Consider the following 24547-nt stretch of genomic DNA (forward strand, 5'->3'; position numbering starts at 1 on the left):
TTTTCTCTTACTTAATTGGCCTCTCAGAGTTGGTAAGACAACTCCCACCTGTTCATGCTCTCTGTATGTGTGTATATATATCTCCTCAATATATGTTCCATTCTATATGCATCCGAAGAAGTGGGCTGTAGCCCACGAAAGCTTATGCTCTAATAAATTTTTTAGTCTCTAAGGTGCCACAAGTACTCCTGTTCTTTTTACCTTGGTTCAGTTAGTTCAGATGAGCAGGATTTCATATAAAATGGGGTTCTACTCTGATATGCTCTGAATTGTGAAACAAAATATTTGCAGATAGCGCTGCAAGTCTTATGTCATGATTGCTACAGTGGATGTAATGGTGGCATAAGAAACCATAATACATGAATATATCACAAAAATGAAGATAGGTGTAGCCCTGAAACACAACTTGGAGGGGTTGGTTGTATCCTTGCTGGCGTCCTCCACACCTATCTGCTTCAGCAGAGCAATCCTAGCCTAGTAAAAGATGCTCAGAGAGTTCACCCCTATGAAAGACAGACTCCTGGGGTGAAATATAGGCCCTGTTTAAGTTAATGGGAGTTTTGCCATTGACTTCAATGAAGCTAGGATTTCACCCATGAAGTGCAGAAGTGTCTCTAGCTGCCTTGTTCGTAGCAAATTTGTCTATGGATTAGCCCGACCATTCTTCCAGATTAAAGCTACCAATGTGGTTGCACACACTCATCTTTGGCTCCAACCCTGGACAGCAAACACTCAAGACAAGTAATTACCAGCAGCAGTGAGATTCAGAGGAGAAAAACAGTTTGAAGAGAAGATGGACAGTTGTACATTCTGGGCCAGATCCTCAGCCTCAGACTTGAGTAGTCTGGCTGTTCAGCAATTGGAATCCCTGGTACTGTAGCCATCTCTACACCTACCCGACCCCAGGTTAGGGGAAGTGTTGGGGAGAGGGGGTATGGCCAGGGTCCACTCTTCTCCAGTGATCATAGGCTGTTGCAGCAACTCCTTGGGAGCTATTGCTGTTGGTTGCAAATTAGAGCAACTCTGAGACTGGAGATATAAAGATCCCTAGTGCATAGGGTGCTGGACTGGGAGCCCGGAGACCAGGGTGCTGTTCCCAACTGACTGGTGTGTGTCTGGGCAAGTCATTTCCTTCTCAGTGCTTCAGTTTCTGCATCAATAAAATGGAGGATAATGATAGTTTGAGCTCTATAGAAGAAAAGCGCTATATAGTGCTTTTGCCCCCACTCCAAATCTGAATGTTTAAACAAGAAAAACCCATAAAATATTTCTATTAGGAGAAAAACTGACTGTCATCAACACTTGGAAAATAAAGGTTTTAGTTAGTACGAAGGTTGCCTGAAAAACCCTATTAAAAACATTCAGCAAAACACTGGGCTGCAAAGATACCCACCAACACCACCTTTTTCATTCACAGTGAAATGTGAGTCTGCATTTGCGTGTAAAAAGGAATAATGGAAATAGAGTTTCACAAAACACACCGGTTATTAAACCCAAACCGTGCAGATGCAAGCTTCCTATTCAACTCATGTGACTTGAGCACACTTGCCTTCCACTGATGTTTTCCACCTGTAAATTTAAAAATAGCTCGATAAAGCCTTATTCTCACTTAGTTTTCAGAGTCTGAGGATGATGTTGCAGAACAAGGTTAGGAACACTTGTTAAGAAAAGACTACTCAGTTCTGAAGGCAAAATGAGGATAAAATATTAGGCATTACAGCAACGTAACAATAGGCTTTTTGCAACAAAAGTCTGGACCTTATTCACCACTGCCTTGCACCAGGGCCAATCATTTGTACCAATGCAAAGTGGGTACAAGATATTAACATATCAGAATGGGAGCATTTTCCACCCACTGCATTCAGGTGTAGATGACTGCGAGGTGCAAGACAAAGGAGAATCATTATTCCCTAATTATATTACTTTGTATTTGGTAAACTTGCTAAGCCTCCAATTCTGCTATCAGATCCACTTGGGTGGGTAGGTCTTTGCCCCTGCATGGAACCCCTTTGGCTGCAAAGGGACACTGCAGGGACATAAGAATATCCCCTTATCTGCTTGCTGAGTTGGGGGCTGTGTCACAGACTTAACAAAACAAGAGAAGCGCACAGACGCACACATTGTTTTACAGTTTTGAGTACTTTATAGCCATTTGAGAGAACAATAACACTATTATGTAAACTTCCCATTTAAGCATATGTTATTGATTTAAGTAACATACAAACTTTAAAGATTTTTGCTTCTGATGTTAGAATTACCCGTACAACCAAACCATTGTATACTGACATATGGACCAGATCTCTGTTATCATTACACTCCTTAATAAATCTGTCTTGATCTCTATAGATCAGTGAGGAGATTGTTTTTTCCTAAGCAGGAAGCCAGTAACTTGGTCATTATTTTAAAATCTGTATTTAATGGTGAAAGTTGGCTAATAGCTAGCATATTCATCTTTAGGATGGCCTTCTTTAGAAAAGAAAAGAATAGCCTCTAAAATGATTTTGGAAGAATATTGCATGTTAGGATTCATTAAACAAAGATATATGTGTTTAGAAAACAGTTATTGTTTGCAAATTGGGTGGCTTAGATGCTTTGTGGTTTAGCTGAATGATTCTGAATAACTTCCAAATTAAACAGTACAGTGTTCCCACTAATAGACATTTAGGACCAGATTCTGCTCAAAGCTGCATTTGTGTAAGTGTGGAGTAGCTCCGTTAACATCAGTGGAGCTTCTCCATACTTACGCTGGCAAAACCAAAAGCAGAATTTGGCTTTTAAAGTCTGGTCTCCATCCAGTAGAACTTTGGCTCAAGTGAACTAATCCCCAACGAACCAGTGTGCTGGATTAAAAGAACAAGTTATTGTTTTTCAAAATGTCATTAGTTGTTGTAAAGCAAACTTGTTTTTTTCCCCTCATTTCAAAGAGTGATGAGCTGTCTGGAGAATTGGATTTCACAAAAGAAATCATGAATGGTTCTGTGCAAGTTGGAAGGATGTCGCAACACCCTGACAGGAACATAGTACTGCAGTGGTAGGAACTCACTGGACAAACCTGTGTGGAGAAAATTGGAGCATAGTTTTCATACTGTTATATTCATTTTCTTGAGCCAAAATCAATTTGAAGTGCAGCTTTAAGCTCCCTTGAATAGAACTCTCTAGCATTCTTCACTGCCTGTGAAAATGGCAACATAAGTGGCAGTGGCTGTGTGAGTACATATTGGTTTCTTAGCACAAGTTCTTTCTATATTTTTGGATAGTAAAGCGTGTTTTGGAACTCTGTTCACGCTCCTCACACACACAAGCTGAGGCCTGTGCATGAAATGATGATTGCTTCTGAAAGCTGCTGGTTTGGCACCCCTAGAAACTGTAGTCCTTTGTTCATCACCAGAAGGTACAGCATGGGAAGTGGCAGCTTCTCACACATAGCTTTGGCAGTGTGGCTCAAAGATGTCCTGAAAGAAACACTTGCAGGAATGAAAGGGTAGTTTAATCTCTATGCCCCTTCATTCCTTAGCCTTTCTGCTAATTAATATCATTTGTGGTGATCGGGACACTTATCCACTAGGAACAGAAGTGTCTATTATTATATGTGTTTGTGTGATCGGTGCCCCCTAGAATGGAGTACGGTTTGTCCCAGATCCTGTTTTATACTGTACATAATCGTCTGTCCAACTTATCTTCATCATTCATTAGTGCTGGGCCCTACATTTCTTATCTGCCACCTCTGCTAGCTGCCAGAAACTCCTCAGCCTTTTTGTGGAACTTCATCTCTACTCAGAAATCACTTATTAGTTAGATAATCCCTGCCCCACAGAGCTGATTTAAATGGTAAACTCTTTGGGAGAGGGACTGTCTTGTTATCTGTTTGTACAGAGCTCTCTGCACAATGGATCCCTGGTCTCTGATTTCTGCCTTTTGATGCTACAGTATATAAATAATAATAATTAATAATTAACCTAGCATAGTGGTATGAAGGATCATTTTGTATCTTCAACAATCTTCATAAACACTGTTTCTCTAAAAATTGTAATCTTTTCTGGGCCTCCTCACTCTAAAAATATAATAGAAATGGATTTTTCCTCCTAATTTCCATCATAAATTGTGGTTAAAATGTAAATCTCCTCTTTTCTATTTTTATTAGAGAGGCATCAGTTGTGGCTCTGTAGGTCAGGTTCAGTTGAGCGTTGCACTTAAATATATGAACATACACACAAAATGTGATCAATACATGTGCAATATTTCCCAAGACTCGCTAACCCCCACAAACTTGTACATTCCAAATGAAGCAGAGCTGGTTCCAGATGAGGCACTCCCATCTTTTGGAATTTCTTAACTTTTCTTCCAAATGGCCAACAAAAATGTCGAAATACTTTCAGAAATGCAGGTGCATGCAATTGTCTTGTCAGGGGCAGCTTACTCTGAGTTCAACTGCTATTTTACCTTGCAATCTTTTAGCAGCAGCATTCTCAGTGGGAATTACTGTGCGTTAATTAATGTGGGAATTTTTTTGATGCTACAAGCATGAAAATTTTTTTTTTTTTTTTGCAAATGTGATCCAAAGCTTTCCAAATGTTCCTTATGTTAGTTCAGAAATAAAATATTTGCAGATGTGCCGTGTTGTAACAAGCAGTCTGACTTGACATTGTTTTATAGAAGTAATATAAAAATACCCTGGGACAAATTCAGAGCTGCACCACTCAGGATTCTGGGCTGTTGCAATGGCTGGCACAGCCCACAGCATAAGTTAGAGGAGTCCCATTGCTGTCTCGACTTGCAGTAGCTTCTCTGAAGCCCAGGACAGACAAAGAACAAAGTGCTATGGCCAGTCCCCTCCTGCCCTAGAAAATTCGGTGGCATCCCTCTACACTGGATGCTGCATGGAAGGAGTGGCACTGGGTCACTTCCTTTAACCCGATGGTGCCCTTCTGTATTTCCCAGGGCCCAGTTAGCTTTGCTTTGTGCCCCCCTTTGTAAAGCAGAGCACAGACTCAGGCCCAGTGATATCAAATTGTACATCTTATAAAACTAAGGTTCTCGTACTTTGTTGTGATGCATTCTTTGGTTTGAGTTAATGGTCAGCTTTCCAGCTTTGGACACTGTCAGTCAACTTTAGCCCCATATTTAGGCATTGTAGAAATACGTTTTTATAAAACCCAAAACCAAGATAAAGGTTTTAATCAGGGGTGGCTCTAGCTTTTTTGCCGCCCCAAGCACGGCAGGCAGGCTGCCTTCAGCGGCATGCCTGCGGGAGATCTGCCGGTCCCGCGGCTTCGGCGTACCCACCGCCGAATTGCCGCTGAAGCCGCAGGACCGGCGGACCTCCCGCAGGCGTGCCGCCGAAGGCTGCCTGACTGCCGCCCTCACAGGGACCGGCAGGGTGCCCCCCGCGGCTTGCCGCCCCAGGTACACGCTTGGTGCGCTGGTGCCTGGAGCTGCCACTGGTTTTAATCTGGGTTTTTTAATGCCAAAGAAACTGTTTTTGTAAATCGGCAACAGTAACAAAAATTGTCTTGCTAGTGTTTACATCCCAAACATTGCAGCATTCTACATGTGCCTGTGAGCCTGAGACACAGGCTCTGATTCTTTTGTCACACCGGTTCTAACTACATTAGCTTTAAAGGAGTTGCTCCCATTAAGGGCTAGTTGGATGAGGATCAGTTCCAAAAACTATAAACAGAAGCAGAACTGATTTGTGCATTTTTATTATCCAGCATGAACTTTGACAAGTAAGTTAGATTTTTAAAGTTTGCTCATAGGTAAGAACTTCAAAAAGTAATTTTTATTTTACACAGTGCCCCTTAAGGCTGTGTTCAGACTAGGAAATACATCATGTTTGAAGATGGATTAACTCAGCAGTTCTCAACCAGGGGTCCGCGAGCCCTTTCAGGGGGGCCGCAGAGCCCTGCGGCTGAAACCCGGTGCCCCGAACCTCGGCACTGAAGCCAGGAGTGGTGCGGAGCTAAAGCTGGCGGCCCCCTCGCCCCAGCTGGGAGCAGCGTGGGTCTGAAGCTGGCGGCCCTACCCCAAGCCCCTGAAGCCGGGAGTGACGTGGGGCTGAAGCTGGCAAACCTCCCCCCCCTCCAAGCCAGGAGCAGTAGGGGGCTAAAGCTGGGAGCCCCAGCGCCCGCCCCCCCCCCGAAGCTGGGAGCCGCACTGGGAGCCCCCCTACCGCCCATACACAGCCCCTAGCTACCTCCTCACTTCACCCTGAGCTATCTCCCTGCCCACACACAGCCCCTAACTACTCCCTCCCTTCACCTAGAGCAGTGGTTCCCAAACTTTAACAGCCCGCGAACCCCTTTCACTAAGTTGTGAAATCTCGTGAACCCTCTCCTAAAAATGAATATTTTCAGGGATTTAAGTTTAAATTTCCTCAGTGTGATGGATGCCCCAACTGCCCGCCCTGCTTGTCCTGGGGCTCGGGCTGGGGTTCGGGCTGCCGGCTCTCCCACTGACGGGGGCAGGGCTCGGGCTGCCAGCCCCAACTCCCTGCCCCACTCTCCCTGGGGCTCGGGCTGCCAGCCCTGCGTGGGGAGCGCTGGGGTTCGGGCTGCTGACTCCCCCGCTGATGGGGGCAGGGCTCGGGCTGCCAGCCCCAACTCCCTGCCCTACTCTCCCTGGGGCTCGGGCTGCCAGCCCCGCTCTCCCTGGGGTTCGAGCTGCCGGCTCCCTCGCTTATGGGGGCAGGGCTCGGGCTGCCAGCCCCAACTGCCCGGCCCCGCTCTCCCTGGGGCTCGGGCTGCCAGCCCTGCGTGGGGACCGCTGGGGTTCGGGCTGACGGCTCCCCCGCTGCCGGGGGCGGGGCTCGGGCTGCCAGCCCCAACTCCCTGCCCTGCTCTTCCTGGGGCTCGGGCTGCCAGCCCTCCGTGGGGAGCGCTGGGGTTTGGGCTGCCGGCTCCCCCTCTGACGGGGGCAGAGCTCGGGCTGCCAGCCCCAACTGCCCGGCCCCGCTCTCCCTGGGGCTCGGGGTGTCTGCCCTGCAACCGGGTCCCACCTGCTGTCTCCAGTGCCCGGGGTCCTCTGTCCGCCATTAGTGAAATTTTTCTGCCGAACCCCCTCTAACGTTCTGCGAACCCCCAGGGGTTCGTAAACCCCAGTTTGGGAACCACTGACCTAGAGCTACCTCCCTGCCCACACACAGCCCCTAGCTACCCCCTTCCTGCACCCTGAGCTAACCCCCTGCCCACACACAGCCCCTAGCTACTCCCTGCCTGCACCCTGAGCTACCTCCCTGCCCGCACACAGCCCCTAGCTACCCCCTGCCTGCACCCTGAGCTACCGCCCTGCCCGCACACAGCCCCTAGTTACCTCCTACCTTCACCCTGAGCGGTTTTCAAACTTTTTGAACTGACTCCCCCCTTTGAGTTACATTTTTTGGTTGCGTCCCCCCCACAGCCCAGACAGGCTGGGTGGCCTGCTGAGTGAGGCCAGGGATGGAGGTGGTGCTCCCTCCCTGGACCCTGCTGTGCGGAGCTGGCTCGAGCCCCGCCAGCTCTTGACCCCCCCCCCCCCAAATAGAAGTAAAACTATGCCCATGTCCAAGGATCCCCCACCCCCGAGCTTCCCCTCCCCGGGCCCTGGCATTTTCATAGCATGTTGAGGGGGGCCTCAGCAAGAAAAGGGTTGAGAACCCCTGGATTAACTAACACATTTTAATTAACACAATGTTAAACATGACTTAGCATCTGGAATAAACAGGGTCAATTCACGTTTACAAATGTGAGAGCGGGTCATTTCGGAAGGGACTGGGATTAAACTTGACTAGCTAACACACTTTTAAAACATGACTTGTCCTTGTACACACTACAGGCACAATTATGTTTAACACTAATAACACTGCTGGAGTCAGTGGAGCTCTGTGAGGGTGCTGGGGTCTGCATTGCAGAATCATGGCTGTAACTATGAGGTGGTGGCAGTCACTCTAAAACAGTCATGTAAAAAATACACGTAAAATTAATATATTGTTTTGACTCAGCATCAGTCATTTTAATTTGGAGGAACTCTTAGGAGGCAAACATAATGCCAAAAGTTATGTTTTGAATGATACACATTAAAATAGAAAGTACAGGACACAAACAAATATTATTTTGGGGTTTTTTTTGTTAAAATTTGGTAAAATATCAAGTTCTGATTGTTTTCAATCTTGTCTTTCACTGCAACATATGGAGAATTTAACAGAAATAATTTGCTTTCCACTTTAATAGTGTGAAAATGTGAATATCCTGGGTAACCATTTTACATTTACCTGGGTCTGATGATATAGGGAAAAGGAGATTTTCAAACCAAAATAACACCACCCACATTTCTCAAAGGCTGATCAGCGCGTAAATGGGTCATGAAATGAGCAATGCATTTTCTTCACGTTAGTCATAACTAACAGGTTTGAATTTATTGGTGTGTTGCTCAGACAGTAAGCATTGCCATGCTTGGTGGCAGCTGCTTCATTTTTACATTGTTTCTCCCCTCCACCCTTTGCTTTTATAATTATAAATTTCAGTAAATATTGCAGTCAGTGCATTCTTGCCTCAAGGATGCCTTGAAATCAGTTACTTTTGAATAAAACAATGTACAGTGGAAATATTCACTGGAGAGGCTATTTACAAATGCTGGATGGGTTGTGATGGCACATTGTGACCCTTTCGGTTCAGAGGCAAACCCTTCTGGATGAACAGACCTAAGCTAGTTCCTGGAAAGAAACCTAACAATTCTGCCTCTTCTGCAGGGTCTTATCCAGTACCAGCAGGATTTAAGCAAGTGGGTTTGTTCGTCAGGTCAGCTTTATGATCCTGCCCGTTAAGGAATTGTATAACCTGCTGATATCAGCAGAGATTGGTCAGTGAGTCCACAGAAAGGACTGTAATCTTGATAGTGGAGAAGAATGATTCTTCTGTGTCTATTGTTTATTTTATCATTGTTGTTGCTGTGGCCCAGATTCTCAGCTGGTGTGAACTGAAACCACTCCAGTGAAGTCAAGGCATCTATGCCAATATACATGAGAATCTGCCTTTAACAGCAGCAGTGATACAGTAAACAATAGAGACATAAAGGAATCACTCTTCTCTTCTACAACGGAAGCCACAGGCTTTGGACTGGAGAGTGATCTGTGATGGTTCTTAAGTTTTGTTGTTTGCTTTGTTCTATGAAGAATCTAAAATAAATACAATGACTAGGAAGTGGGGAAGACTTTTTCCATTGGTATTGAGAGGGTGCAGTGCTTCTTCTATGGTGGGGAAAGTCTGGGGTTGGATACAGTGGTCTCTTCTGGGTTTGTCAAGCCATTGTATCTCATTTACATTTAAATGATATGCATGTGTAGCTCAATGATATAGAGGATTGATAGTGCTAAAGACCTTGGGCTTGATTTGCCACTACTTCTGTACTTTATGTAGCTATTTATGTCTGTGCAAAGTCAATGGGACAACTCATGCACAAAGTTAAACGTGCTTAAGTGCTTTTCTGGATTAGGGCCAGAATGCTTAGAACCTTGCAGAATCAATCCCTTACTCACCTGTTGCTAGGCCTACAAGGTGGACAGATGGAATGGGGTGGATTACCATTTTCTACTGATCCAAGCAATATTATTTGCTAAAATGATTATCACTTCCAATGCAAGGAGAGGAAAAGTGCCACATAAACTGTGATAAAAGGCAAGAGCAGGGGGTTAAAATCTGATGTATTAATTTGGATTATATGTAGTAAAAACAACAGAAATAAATTCTTACAGAATTTGTAGCATTTATCTAACTTGCTTTGAATTATGGAAAAATCACCAAAGTGTAAACCCTTGGCAGAATTTTTAATGGATTTCTTGAATTGTGAGCAAATCTGTTCCATGAGGCATGTTGTCACTGGAGATCAAAAGTGTGTTTGGGGGAAAATATTAGAATAAAACAGTTCACTATACAGCCTTAATCTCTTTCTTCATCTATGAGAGTTGCACTGTTTCTCTATATTTCCTGCCTGTTGAGGATACAGGCTATGAGGAAACAATCAGATTTTCCAATGTGGGGGAAACAAAATGTCTTTTAAATTTCTTTTTCCATTTAAATCAGTGCTTGAATTGTTTCTCCTACAAGGGACCTTGGAAGCACATTGTCTCATCTCCAAGTATTGTGGATGGCTCGCTGTGGGCTCACAGATTTAGATGGAATCTCTTCCTGTAGCTCTTTGAAGGTAGGTAAAACTGGGTCATTTCAATATGCTCCTATGGTCGATATCTTTAGTTAATATTTCTCTTTCTGTAATTGTACTTTACTTTTTTTAAAGTTCTTAAAGGATTTTGATTGGGCACCTTGAGTTTGTATTTATTAATCTTTGAAAATGCTAAAGCAATTATTTTTTACTACAACACCGTTGTCTGATCCTGAACACACTTACTTATTTCCATGATAATCTCATTGACTTAAAATGGCAGTAGCCATGATAGGAAACACTATGCCCAAACTAGTACCTGAGCATTCTATTTGATGTTTCTCGCTCTTTATAGTAATCAATATCCTAAAGATTTGAAGTCAGTAAGTGGCTTAATGTAATTTGGGCAAGTCTGTGGTTTATATGTTCTGTTTACTTCTGTTGAGGAACTCTATATAGCCTATAACAATATTTCTGACCTGAGCCAAGTGAGCTTGCTGGATCATCTTGAGATTCTGGACCTGGAAGGAAACAATATTGAGGACATCAACCAGATTCAGTACCTGGGACTCTGTGGCAAACTGAACAGTCTCACAGTGGAGGGGAATCTTATTTGCCTGAAGCCAAACCCAGAGTCTTCAGAGGTGAGAATCTTTTTCAGATTTCTTGTGTTAAATTTTGCACATGTTTATCTTGAGTTAGTAAATCAGGTATCCACAGAAATACTTCCGTTGTGTTGTTGTTATAGTAGGTCTTTTCTTTCTCTCTTTTCTATTCTATCCCTCTTTCTCTATAGTTTTTTTTTTAAAGGCACATCCCATGAACACAAGGAAGAATAGAGGAAGCATTAGTATCGATTGACAAGGCCTTTTCCCTAATGGCTTCAGGGGAGTGTTGATATTAGTAGGAATCCCTTTCATAGCACATCTCCTAATACATGTGGGTGTAGGGTAAAATAAACTAGCAAGCAAATTGTTCTGACAAGAATAAACACTTCTTCTTCGAGTGCTTGCTCATATCGATTCCAATTAGGTGTACGCACGCCGCGTGCATGATCGTCGGAGAATTTTCTACCCTAGCAACACCCGGTGGGTCGGCTGTGGAGCCCCCTGGAGTGGCGCCTTTATGGCGCTGGATATATACCCCAGCCGACCCAGCGCCCCCTCAGTTCCTTCTTACCGCCCGTGACGGTCGTTGGAACTGTGGAGCGCAGCATAGCTGTTCTCCACTCTCCCTAGCTTTACTCGTTAGTTCTTGTAAGATAGTAGTTGGTTATATTCTTTAGATTAGTAGTTGTTGTTAATAGTTTGTAGAGTAGTTATAAATAGTTATAAATAGTTAGCGGGGGTTAAGGGGGCTATTATCCCCCCTTTTCCCCCCGGCGCACAGCCGGGCTCATGCCCAAGGCTCCTGGCTTTAAGCCGTGCGCGACCTGTGCTAAGCCTATGTCAACGGGAGACCTTCACGACTCTTGTCTGAAGTGTTTAGGGGAGTCTCACCAGACGGACAAGTGTAAGATCTGCAAGGCTTTCAGGCCCAGGACCAAAAAGGAGCGGGACTTCAGACTTAAGCAGCTCCTTATGGAGGCGGCACTTAGCCCAGATCCTCCTTCGGTGCGCCAAGTTCCGGCACCGAGCGCCTCAGTGCGCAGCGCCCCAGCGGCACCCTCCGGTACTGCACCGCAAGCAGACGCGGATAAGGCCCCACGGCACCGTCCTCCCTCGGCACCGCGACCGCCACAAGCCCCTCGGCGCCGTTCCCTGTCTCCGGGACATAAAAGACCCCGCAAGACCCAGGACGCTGCCGTCCAACAGGCACCGGCTCCCCCCGTACCGGTGATAGAGCCGCGTCTGGCTTCGGAGCGCCAGAGGGTGCAGGCATCGTCTACACCGTTGACTCCGGCACCGGGTGTAGGGCCGTTGAGTCCGGTGCGGACTGGCTCACCGCCTCATCCTGTGGTTGAGCCCTGTCTCCCTTCTACACCGGAGACTTTTGCAACGGCGAAAGACCTCATCGCCCTCACGGAGCCGGCGCCGTCTCAGCCCATGGCACTGCATGCCCTTCGTGCTGTGCAATCCAGGGGCAAGCCTGCCCTGATACGCCCTCCATCTCCGAGCGTGGACTCGCGGCACCGCTCCCGGTCTCGGAGCAGGTCCCAACGCCGCTCGCAGTCCCGGCACCGATCTTCATCTCGGCGCCGGTCGTACTCGCGGCCCAGATCTTCCTCCTGGCACCGGTCTACTTCTCGGCACCGACCTGAGCATCGGTACCGGTTGGAGTCCAGACGCAGTTCCCGGCACCGGTATGAGCGCCGCTCCCGTTCGCGAGGCTGCTCCCGGCACCGAGTCTACAGACGGTCTTCGTCTTCGCGATCCAGATCTGGATCCCAGTACCGGCATGGCCATCGGCACTGTTCTCGATCCCGGTACCACTCACCGGCACCGCGTAGAGACCGCTCGCCTGTGGACCAGCACCGCTCGGCACCGTACCAGGACGAGCCCCTGCAACCACGCTCGGCACCGCCCTGGCCCTCAAGATCGGCGTCTCGCTCGTCGGAAGGAGCCTCCCGATCAGCATACCCTGCTCAGGGTCAGGCTGCAGACGACTTGGGTCATTGGCAGGAGGGGGCAGAGGACCCTAGACAGGACCCTGCACATTGGTCTTTCTGGACCCCATGGGCGTATCACCAAGCTCAAGGGGCTCCACCAGCGGCCTCTCGCTCGGCACACTCTGAGCCCAGGGTTCCTGAGGCCACCATCTCCCGTCCTCCCCCAGGGGGCATGGAGGCTCCAGTGCTGACACCCACGCAGGCCCCAGACCCCGGTGCAGGGGATCCTGCACATCAGGGACCCTTGGAGCCGGACCCTCATATGGATCCTTTACCCCCTGAGGTGTCCTCCTCATCCTCCCTAGATGAGGCGGTGGCGGGTACAACAGCCTCAGGCCCACCTCCAGTAGACCTCCGTGCCCACCAAGACTTGTTGCGTAGGGTGGCACGGAATATGGACCTACAGGCTGAGGAGATAGTGGAGGTGGAGGACCCAGTGGTGAGCATCCTCTCAGCTGATGCCCCATCCCGGGTGGCGTTGCCCATTATTCGTACGATCCAGGCTAACGCTAATGCCATATGGCAGACCCCGGCCTCCATCCCTCCCACTGCTAGAGGTGTAGAGAGGAAGTACTTTGTCCCCTCTAAAGACCATGAGTACCTCTATACACACCCTCCGCCGTGTTCACTGGTAGTCTCCTCAGTGAACGCAAGAGAGCGCCATGGTCAGCAGGCGGCAGTGCCCAAATCGAAGGACGCCAAACGCTTCGATTTGTTTGGGCGCAAGGTTTACTCAGCGGGGGGTCTGCAGCTCAGAGCCGCAAACCAACAGGCGCTCCTGAGTCAGTACAATTACAACTCATGGAATTCCATGGGTAAATTTAAAGAGTTGGTCCCCCAGGACTCGAGGGAAGAGTTAGGGGCCCTAGTGGAGGAAGGTAAAAAGGTGGCTAGGACCTCCTTGCAGGCCTCCCTGGACATAGCGGACTCGGCCGCCAGGACACTAGCGTCTGGGATAGCCATGCGACACGTCTCCTGGCTCCAGGTTTCGGGGTTACCGCCAGAACTGCAGCAGACCCTGCAAGATCTGCCGTTCGAGGGCCAGGGGTTGTTCTCGGACAAGACGGACTCTCGGTTGCAGAGCCTCAAGGACTCCAGAACCATCATGCGCTCCCTGGGGATGCATGTCCCAGGACCCCAGCGCAGGCCCTTTAGGCCCCAGCCACAAAGGTTCTACCCTCCTCCTCCTCGTCCGAGACAGGACTTCCCCAGAAGGCAGGGACGAGGAGGTAGACGGAGGTCGACCGGCCCCCAACCCGGTCAGAACCAAGGCCTTCCTAGACCACCTTCAGGACCTCGGCAAAACTTTTGAAGGTGCGCTCAAGGACGGCATGCCAGCCACTACCCAGGATCCATTTCCTTTCTTTCGGGATCACCTCTCCCGTTTCCACCGTGCTTGGTCCCTTATAACCTCGGACCGTTGGGTCCTTCGCACGGTGGAGAGGGGATACGCTCTTCAGTTTTCTTCGTTCCCCCCCTCTCACCCTCCTCCCCGTCCCTCTTCAGGGACCCTTCTCACGAGCATCTCCTTACACAGGAGGTTTTTGGGCTCCTCTCTATGGGGGCCATAGAGGAGGTTCCCCCAGAGTTAAGGGGCAGGGAGTTTTACTCCCGCTACTTCCTGATCCCCAAAGCAAAAGGGGGTCTGCAACCCATTTTAGACTTACGCGGACTCAACAAATTCATAGTAAAGTTGAAGTTCCGCATGGTCTCCTTGGGGACCATCATCCCTTCCCTGGATCCTGGAGACTGGTACGCCGCCCTCGACATGAAGGACGCATATTTTCATATAGCAATCTACCCCACACACAGGCGCTTCCTTCGATTTGTAGTAAACAATGTGCACTACCAATTTGCCGTCCTTCCCTTCGGCTTATCCGCGGCTCCGAGAGTGTTCACCAAATGTATGGCTGTCGTGGCAGCATACCTTCGTCGACAAAGGATACAGGTGTTCCCGTATCTAGACGACTGGCTGGTGCGCGGCCGCACCAGGAAGCAAGTTCAGGCCCACATCCAGATAATACTACAAACATTCCACGAGTTAGGCATTCTACTCAACAAAGAAAAGTCCACTCTGGACCCAACCAGGAGAATAGAGTTTATCGGGGCAGTTTTAGACTCCAGACTCGCCCGAGCTCTTCTGCCAGACACTCGGTTTCACACCATCACAAACATCATCCACAAACTCCAGGTCTTCCCGATCACCACAATAAGGACGTGCTTCGGCCTGTTGGGACACATGGCCTCTTGCACTTACGTAACCAGGCATGCCAGACTTCGGCTTCGCCCACTTCAGGCCTGGGTATCGTCGGTGTACCGTCCTTATCGGGACAACCTGAACATGGTGGTCACAGTTCCGAACTCGGTCTTGACCTCTCTCACCTACCTGGTGGCTGGATCACAAGGCGGTTTGCGGAGTGCCATTTCACACCCCACAACCCTCCCTGCACCTGGTCACGGACGCTTCATCTCTAGGTTGGGGCGCTCACCTCGGGGAGCACCATACCCAGGGCCTGTGGACCGCATCCCAACTAGCTCTGCACATCAATGTTCGAGAGCTGATGGCGGTGCGCCTAGCCTGTCAGGCATTTCTCGGTCTCCTACATGGCCGTTGCGTGTCAGTCCTCACAGACAACACCACAGCCATGTTCTACATCAACAAGCAAGGAGGAGCCCGGTCGTCTCTCCTATGCCAAGAGGCCATTCACCTGTGGGAGTTCTGCATTGCCCACTCGATACATCTCATGGCATCGTTCCTCCCTGGAGTCCAGAACACTCTGGCGGACCATCTCAGCAGGTCCTTCCAGACGCACGAGTGGTCAATTCGCCCGGATATCATCCATTCCATCTTCCAGAGGTGGGGATTTCCCCAGGTCGACCTGTTCGCCTCACGAGCCAACAGGAAGTGCCACGTGTTCTGCTCCCTCCAAGGGCGATCTCCGGGCTCCCTGTCGGACGCTTTCCTCCTATCGTGGAGAGACCAGCTGTTCTACGCTTTCCCTCCATTCCCACTGATCCACAGGGTGCTGCTCAAGCTACGCAGAGACAAGGCACGTATGATTCTAGTCGCTCCAGCTTGGCCAAGACAGCACTGGTACACCACACTTCTGGAGCTATCGGTACAAACTCCGATCACGCTTCCCTTATGCCCAGACTTGATCGCTCAGGACCACGGCCGACTCTGTCACCCCGACCTGCAATCGCTCCACCTTACAGCGTGGATGCTCCATGGCTGAATTGGACAGAGCTACGATGCTCACATCCCGTGCAACAGATTCTACTGGGAAGTAGAAAGCCCTCTACACGGACCACTTACTTAGCCAAGTGGAAACGGTTCTCCTGTTGGTGCGAGCAGCGGGCCACGCCCCCCTTGCAAGCGTCTATTCCTCTTATACTTGAATATCTCCTATCCCTAAAACAGCAGGGCTTGGCGATATCTTCGGTCAGGGTTCACCTGGCCGCCATATCGGCGTTCCACCCAGGAGAACTCGCTTCCTCGGTCTTCTCTAACCCGATGGTCGTCAGATTCCTCAAGGGCTTAGACCGGCTATACCCACAGCAACGCCAACCCGTTCCGGCGTGGGATCTTAACCTGGTTCTCTCCAAGCTCACAGGGCCCCCGTTCGAGCCATTGGCTACCTGCTCACTCCTTTACCTATCTTGGAAGACAGCCTTCCTTGTAGCCATCACTTCAGCAAGACGTGTTTCTGAAATCAGGGCGCTCACGTCTGAGCCTCCATACACAGTCTTCCATAAAGACAAGGTGCAGCTTCGCCCCCACCCTGCCTTTCTTCCCAAGATGGTATCAGCTTTTCATGTGAACCAGGATATATTTCTCCCGGTCTTCCATCCTAAGCCACACGCCACCCATCAAGACCAGCGTATGCACTCCTTGGACGTACGCAGGGCCCTGGCTTTCTATATTGAGCGTACGAAACCGTTTAGAAAGACGACGCAACTCTTCGTTGCAGTGGCCGACCGGATGAAAGGCTTACCGGTGTCCTCGCAACGTCTCTCCTCTTGGATCACGTCCAGCATTCGTACTTGCTATGACCTGGCCGGTGCCCCGACCCCGCGCCTCATCGCCCACTCCACGAGGGCCCAAGCCTCCTCAACTGCCTTCCTGGCTCATGTCCCGATCCAGGACATTTGTAGAGCGGCGGTTTGGTCATCGGTCCACACCTTCGCCGCTCACTATGCGCTTGTACAGCAGTCCAGAGACGATGCAGCATTCGGATCAGCGGTTTTGCACACAGCGATGTCTCACTCCGACCCCACCGCCTAGGTAAGGCTTGGTAGTCACCTAATTGGAATCGATATGAGCAAGCACTCGAAGAAGAAAAAACGGTTACTCACCTTTGTAACTGTTGTTCTTCGAGATGTGTTGCTCATATCCATTCCAAACCTGCCCCCCGTCCCCACTGTCGGAGTAGCCGGCAAGAAGGAACTGAGGGGGCGCTGGGTTGGCTGGGGTATATATCCAGCGCCATGAAGGCGCCACTCCAGGGGGCTCCACAGCCCCCACCGGGTATTGCTAGGGTAGAAAATTCTCCGACGATCGTGCACGCAGCGTGCGTACACCTAATTGGAATGGATATGAGCAACACATCTCGAAGAACAACAGTTACAAAGGTGAGTAACCATTTTTTCTCCCACACGCTAGTGGACATATTTGTGCAACATTAAATCTATTACCATTTGCTGCGAACCTGCCCAAGAGTTACTAGAGTTTAATTTCTTCCTGCTTTCTAGCCAGCCCAAACCCCTTTCACTGCTCACCAGGGAGCATGGAGCAGGCTGTTAAGTTTTGTTTTTTTTTAAACCTCCATTACCTTTTAGCAAGAAAATAATATTTTCTCAGTCCCCATGTCAATCTTCACAGTGGGCATTCCTCATTTCCATGGCCAGTGGGGCAGTCAAGATCTTTGCGCTGAGCCTGGGCTTAGGACCAGCCCTCAGAAGAACTTCCCAGAATTCTCTGCCTCCAAGCAGACTCCAGGGTGCCCCTTGGAGCAGAGCTTTCAGAGGATTTTTGAAAGATTTGTAATTAACTATTTCTCAGGTTTCTTTATGGCTTTGAAGGTTTCTTCTCAAAACTGCTAAACTAAAAAAATAAAAAATTATTGTGGCTTTCTGAGGAGGGTTTGAAAGACAGCACCTCTCCTCCCCTCAGAAATGGCAGGGACAGCGGGCTGCCTGCACCCAGCTCCCAGTCGGCGTATGAGCGAGGTCCACACCAAGAGAATTGAGCAGGCCACAGGAACCCAGCTCCTAGACAGCATGGGGGCAAGGTCCAGGCCAAGAGGCATGAGCAGGCAGCAGTGAAATTGGCCCCCAGATGGTACATGGGTCAGGCCCACACTGAGAGAGCTGGGCAGGCCACAATTGAACCAGCTTTCAGTTGGCATGTGGGTGAGATCCACATTGAGAGATTTGAGCAGGTCACAGGGAAGCGTGGCTGAACATGTGGGCAAGGTACACAAAGAGTTAGCTGAACGGGGCACATTGAAGCTCCCTTCACTGAAGCCAAGCCAGAATTAGTGGCATGGAATGAGGGGGAAGATTTTCAAAGTCCCCTGCCTCACCGTTAGGCATGGGGCACCTATTCCCACAGCTTGCATTGCAAAGCACGTATCCTGCATGTCTCCCTAAGGAGTGAGGTAGAGCCAATGGAGACAAATGATCCCACTGGTATCAGCTAGGCCTTACAGATAAAACAGATTTACCTGCAAGTTCTCAGCTGCTCTGAAAGGTGCCAGCTCCTGCAGCCTTTCTGGTACCAATGGGTCATTTGTCTCCATTGGTTCCCAGTTTTTATTGGAAATGAGATCAAAGTCTTTCAGCCAGGACACCAGTTTGCATCTTGCCCTAGTTAGTTTAAAAATATTTTTTTTAATCGCTTAATATGGTCCCACCCAAGTGTTCTGTATCCTCACATTAGGGGCCAGTCACCCTCAACATTTCTTGTCTATTCTTGCAGTGCCCGAGAGGCCTCTGGAAACCAGTTACATTATCTCTGCTCTTTGGGGACTAAACTTCTCAAACATGAGAGATCATGGAGCTTTGTCAGATAACTCTGCTGCGATTTGTAAAAACCTCAGCCTCTTGTGCTGTGATTTCAGAAGGATGTCAGCAATACAATGTAACAACATTAATCTTTCAATTTGTCCTCTTCCTCATCCCCCTCTTTTCATGCTTTTGGGAGAAACCCAAAATGACCATTTTAAGTTTGAGACTGCATGATTGTTTTCTCTCATTATTACTTTCATATGGGTGTAGTAGTAAAAAGCTGACATGCCAAACCTGTGAAAAAAACGCAGAAATTGGGCTTGTTTTTGGCTTAATTGGCTTGTGAGTTGCTTGTTGGCTACTTTTTGGCTTGTAGCTTGTTGTAGCTTCTTTTTTTTTGATTGGCTCCCAGCAAGCAGGGGCAAGGGGGCGGGGGGAGAGTCAGCAATGCACAGCGGGCCCACCACAGTCCCAGACTGCACGCCAGGGGGATCTAGTCACATAGAGTGTTGGAGTTCTTAGGGATTGGCTTGTTTTGGCCTTGTTTTGAAATGGGATTAGCTTGATTTTTGGCTTATTGTGAAAGTCAGGGTACTTATTTACCACGTGAAAGTTGGCAACTGTGGTAAAAAGCATATTATCACCAGTGTAGAAGAGCAAGGCAAAGCACCTAGAATTAGCAATACACTCATGTGATTATCTGTCCATCCATATTAAATCCTTCTCCTGTCTCTTAAACCACATAAAATACCAATACTGAAGTTGAAATATACCAGCAAAAACTAAAAACCTGATATGATTCAGGAATTTGAATCTGGATATCTACCAGATTAATGTGTTAATACAGTGACTCTGGATCATTCTGATAATCTGTTTTGTGGCTTCAAGGAATTTCAAGAGGAAAGGAGACCACCAAAATAAAACTTTAAAGTGGCATGTTAAAGTGAGGGGCTCTTCTGAAAAGAAGTTATCAAACTTTTTCATAGCATAGGTCAGGTCTTAATAGAGAGATTGTCTTGTGGACAGGCCCATCCTCTTTGCAGTCAAAATAACCATCTCTCCTCCCTTCCTGTTTGGATTGCATAACATCCCAGTGGCAACTACAGCAGTTGTATACATGCAAAAATGATATTAGAAAAATGCTGAATGTGGTGTACAGTGCATGCATTTAACAAGTTAATTCCAGTTTTAGAGATGTTGTTGATTCCAGCAATATTTCCTTTACTTAAAATGGGGACTACCGTTGGAACAGGTAATAGCTCTAAAACTGGAATCTTTAAATCTGGAAACTTTAAATCCGTGCACTGTAGCATCTTGAAACAATCAGTGGAGTCAGCATAATTCAATCAACCAGTTCTCTGGTGCATCAGGAAGTGCTCTGCAGACCACTGGTGGTTTGTGGATGACAAATCGGGAATCACTGTTCTAGAACATTTATCCGATAAACTGAATAAAAGTATATTCTTTGCAAACTTTCTGTGTACATGGAGAATAGTTATTCTGGGTTAAAACAAATGATCCACCATCATTTTCTTCAGGCTGCTGTAATTGCAGGTCTTCATCAATTCTCAAGAGATAAACATGAGATAAACAAATTAGGTTGAATGTTCATTGCAGCACAAGTCTCCCAAGTTATTAGTGGTAGGCTAAAACCAAGATACAGTATATGTAACCAAGATGTTTTGGGAGGTAATGTATTTTCTAGGAATTTGAGCATTCTACATTGATGTTACAGAGGACCGGTAATGCATGAGTAAGAAAGAAAACAAAGGGATGGCACTATGATTGCAGGGCCTTAGGGCTAGGCAAACGGAGATCACGCCCAGGGCGCCATAGCCAGGGGGACACCACATGGGGCTTGGGCTTCCCCTGGCTGGCTGTGGCCGGACTCCTCTCTTCTCTGACCCCTACCCCGTGCTGGGCTGGCGGGCTTCTCCCTGACCCTGACCCCGCCCCCCGGACTCCACCCTCACTCGCTCCTCAGCCAGTTGGCTGAGGGCTCTGGCTCTGCCCCAGACCCAGGGAGCCCACAGCGGCACGGCTGGGGCTGGTCTCTGGCAGTGCATCCCACCGCTCGCTGCCTGGAGCGGAGTCGAGTCCCTCCCTGCCTGCGGCCTGGCGCCGCTCAGTCTCTGGCGCGGGCCGGCCGGGCCAGGGCCAGGAGGAGCAAAACTTCCATGTGAGTGAGGGGGGTGGAACCGGGCTGAGCTGGGGGGGAGGTGGGACTCAAACTTCCCTAACAAACACACACTCACTCACACAGAGGCTCTCACACCCACATACACTCTGTCTCTCACAGTCCCCCAACACAGATTGTCACACACACACACACACACACACACACACACACACACACACACACTATGTCACACAATCCACAAACACATAGTGACACACACTGGCTCTCTCTCACACACACATACATACAAGCACACTCTGTCACACACACACACACACACACACACACACTTGTATTATTATTGTTGTTATTACTGCTTGGTACTTCCTGTCAAAATGCTCGTGGTGAGCCAGGAGTGGCTAGGGGCTTACCTGAGGGCTATGGGCTCTGGCAAGATACAGCCCCCATGTGAGAGTGCAAAGCCTGCCTTGAGCCGCAGGCACCACAAGCCACTGCAGCAGCAATGAAGTAAGTGTGGCAATATACCATTTACCAGGCCACCCTTACTTCTGCGCTTCTGCTGACAGTGGCCTAGGAATTTTCTAGCTGGATCAGTTATTCATTGTGATGTTATCTGATTAAAACATGACCATGTAGATCATTGTTGCAACCACTGTTACATACTTGCAACAAATCTTGTACAAAATGTGACACGTAAGATGTCTATGAAAAGGTTATGATTTGCTGAATATGTTTATGCTATTTGTATACGTGTATCATTTTTGTATTTGAAGTTATGAGTATTGGCTCTATACCTGGATTTCAAATGTTTGCTCCTGGGGTAACACCACAAGGTAGTTAGCTAGCCAGCACCTCGTGGAGGGACTAGTCAAAGTAAGTGGCTCATCAGGGGACACTTAACTCACAATGGACCATGGGAGACGCCCATCTACACTGAATGGACTTTCCTGTGGACTTCCATAAGCAGTATAGGTAATGGCCCGGAGATGATGCGGGGAGGGGAGCCCGTAGGACCCAGGGGTGATGGTGGGAGGGGGAGGAGGGACGCCAAAATACAAGTTCGCCCAGGGCACCATTTTCACTAAGGCCAGCCCTGTTCCTCTGTATCACATGCCATATAATTTCCCTGTTTACTCTAAACCATTCACATCCATAGAATTCATTTGTGTAAGCATTTAAGCTTGAAAGCTTAGATAGCATCCCTAAAAGCTCAGTCATGTAGTGCAAGTGTGGGTATTTCAACCCATGCATATAATAATCGTGAAGATTTGTATCACTTTCTTATGTTTAATTATTGGCTTGATCACATCTGTCACTGACGGCACCAGCACAGTGCAGTGTTTTAGTTGTCATGTTTTTTCTTTTCAGAGATCCAGTAGGCTGTGCCTTAACAAATTGTTCTACATTTGTTTTCCTTCTTTGTACTTTCAGAGGTGTACTTCAGAGGCAGATACTGTAACTATTTATAATTGAAGTGTTTGTTATTGACATTTCATTCCTTGCTGAAGACGTGATTAGAAACAAAAGTCTCTACAAAAATAAATCCATGCCTGCTTCTAGTGGAAAGATCATGTCTTCTTGCTTGTTTTTATTCCCATAGAGATAATACAGTGCACTTTCTGTCACTCCATAGCTGTAGTTTACTATCAGAACCTACGCAATAGGTATTAGAGCTATAAGGAGTTTATGTCTATCCCCTTTGCTGCCCATCGCCAAATGTAGTAACATATTCAGAAGACATAATTATCACTTGGTGTCTTCAGTCTGTAAAAAAAAAACCCACTTGTGATAGGGTCATGCCATGGTGGAAGACAGTAGAGGCAACAAATGGCTGATTAATCTGTCTTCTCCTAGAATGACCCTGTCATAAATATAAAGGGAAGGGTAACAACCTTTATGTATGCAGTAACATAAAATCCTTCCTGGCCAGATGTACTGAATCATTTTACCTGTAAGGGGTTAAGAAGCTCAAATAACCTGGTTGGCACCTGACCAAAAGGACCAATAAGGAAAGAAGATACTTTCAAATCTAGGGGTGGGGGAGGTTTTGTTTGTTCCCTCTCTGGACAGAGAGAGAGACCAGGCAGGTAAAACATCTCCTGAAAACATACCTGAAATGACTAATCTAAGATTACAAAAATTATAAGTAAGGCAAGGAAATGTGTTAGATTATCTTTTGTTTTAGCTTGTGAATTTTCCCTATGCTAAGAGGTAGTTTCATTCCTGTTTTGTAACTGGGAAGCAGAGTCAGAGGGGAATCCTCAGTTTTTAAAATCTTTTTATTTACCCTGTAAAGTTGCCTTCCATCCTGATTTTGCAGGTGTGATTCTTACTTTTTTTTTAATAAATAAAATTATTCTTTTAAGAACCTGATTGATTTTCAGTATCCTAAAAACCAAAGGGTTTGGTCTGTGCTCACATTGTAACCAATTGGTTAGTATATTATTTTCAAGCCTCCCCAGGAAAGGGGGTGAAGGGGCTTGGAGGGATATTTTGGGGGAATAGGGACTCCAAGTGACCCTTTCCTGAATTTTTGTGTGAATCACTTGGTTGTGGCAGCAATGCCGTCCAAGCAGGGCTGGCTCCAGGCACCAGCCGATCAAGCACGTGCTTGGGGCGGCACCTTGGGGCAGGGCGGCGCTCAATTTTTTTTTTTTGGATTCGACGGCGCAGCGCTCGGAGCGGGGGCGGGGGCTTCGGGCGGTGTGGTGCTCAGGGGGCGGGGCTTCAGGCGGCGCGGTGCTCGGAGGGGGGGCAGGGGCTTCGGGCGATGCTTGGGGGGGCAGGGGCTTCAGGCGGCGTGGTGCTCGGAGGGGGGGCGGGGGCTTCGGGCGGCGTGGTGATCGGAGGGGAGGCGGGAGCTTCGGGCGGCGTGGTGCTCAGAGGGGGGGCGGGGGCTTCGGGCGGCATGGTGCTCGGAGGAGGGGCGGGGGCTTCGGGCGGCGCTGGAGGGAGGGCGGGGGCTTCGGGCGGCGTGGTGCTCGGAGGGGGGGGCTTCGGGCGGTGCTCGGGGGGGAGGGGCTTCGGGCGGCATGGTGCTCGGGGGGGCGGGGCTTCGGGCAGCGTGGTTCTCGGAGGGGAGTGGGGCTTTGGGCGGCGTGGTGCTCGGAGGGAGGGGCGGGGACTTTGGGTGGCGTGGTGCTTGGGGGGGCGGGGCTTTGGGTGGCGTGGTGCTCGGGGGGGCGGGGGCTGGCACGGTGCGGCGCTCGGAGGAGGGGCGGGGGCTTCGGGCGGCGCGGCACTTGGAGGGGGTGGGCTTCGGGCCGTGCGGCGCTGGGGGGGGTGGGGATTTCGGCGGCGCTCGCGGGGGGTACGGCAGGGCGGCTCTCTTCTTTTTTGCCTGGGGCGGCAAAAAAGTTAGAGCCGGCCCTGCGTCCAAGGGCAAGGAAAGGAATTTGTGCCTTGGGGAAGTTTTTAACCTAAGCTGGTAAAATATAAGCTTAGGGGGTCTTTCATGCGGGTCCCCACACCTGTACCCCAGAGTTCAGAGTGGGGAGGGAACCCTGACATGCTGGCAGCGCGGTGGGATCATTTTGAACCAGAACCACAGACCTCAGGATTTTAAAAGGACACATTTTTTTCTCTTGGCTGCTTGAAAACCAGGGAGGTGGGGTTTTTTTTTTTTTTTAACTTTCTTCTTTTTTTTTTTAGCTGAGAGC

The 24547-nt window shown here is 48.7% G+C and overlaps 1 protein-coding gene across 1 annotated transcript in view; it reads left to right on the top strand.

Moving 5' to 3' along the window:
• LRRC56 (leucine rich repeat containing 56) overlaps nt 1-24547 on the top strand; it is a 102585-nt gene that overhangs the window by 62455 nt on the left and 15583 nt on the right. The window contains exons 4-5 of the mRNA XM_065404531.1: nt 10077-10173; nt 10578-10775. Of these exons, the coding sequence (XP_065260603.1) occupies nt 10077-10173; nt 10578-10775 (295 nt within the window). The remainder of the gene's footprint in view (nt 1-10076; nt 10174-10577; nt 10776-24547) is intronic.

Source organism: Emys orbicularis, chromosome 4 (genome assembly GCF_028017835.1).
Source record: "Emys orbicularis isolate rEmyOrb1 chromosome 4, rEmyOrb1.hap1, whole genome shotgun sequence".
In the NCBI taxonomy this organism is placed as follows: domain Eukaryota; kingdom Metazoa; phylum Chordata; order Testudines; family Emydidae; genus Emys; species Emys orbicularis.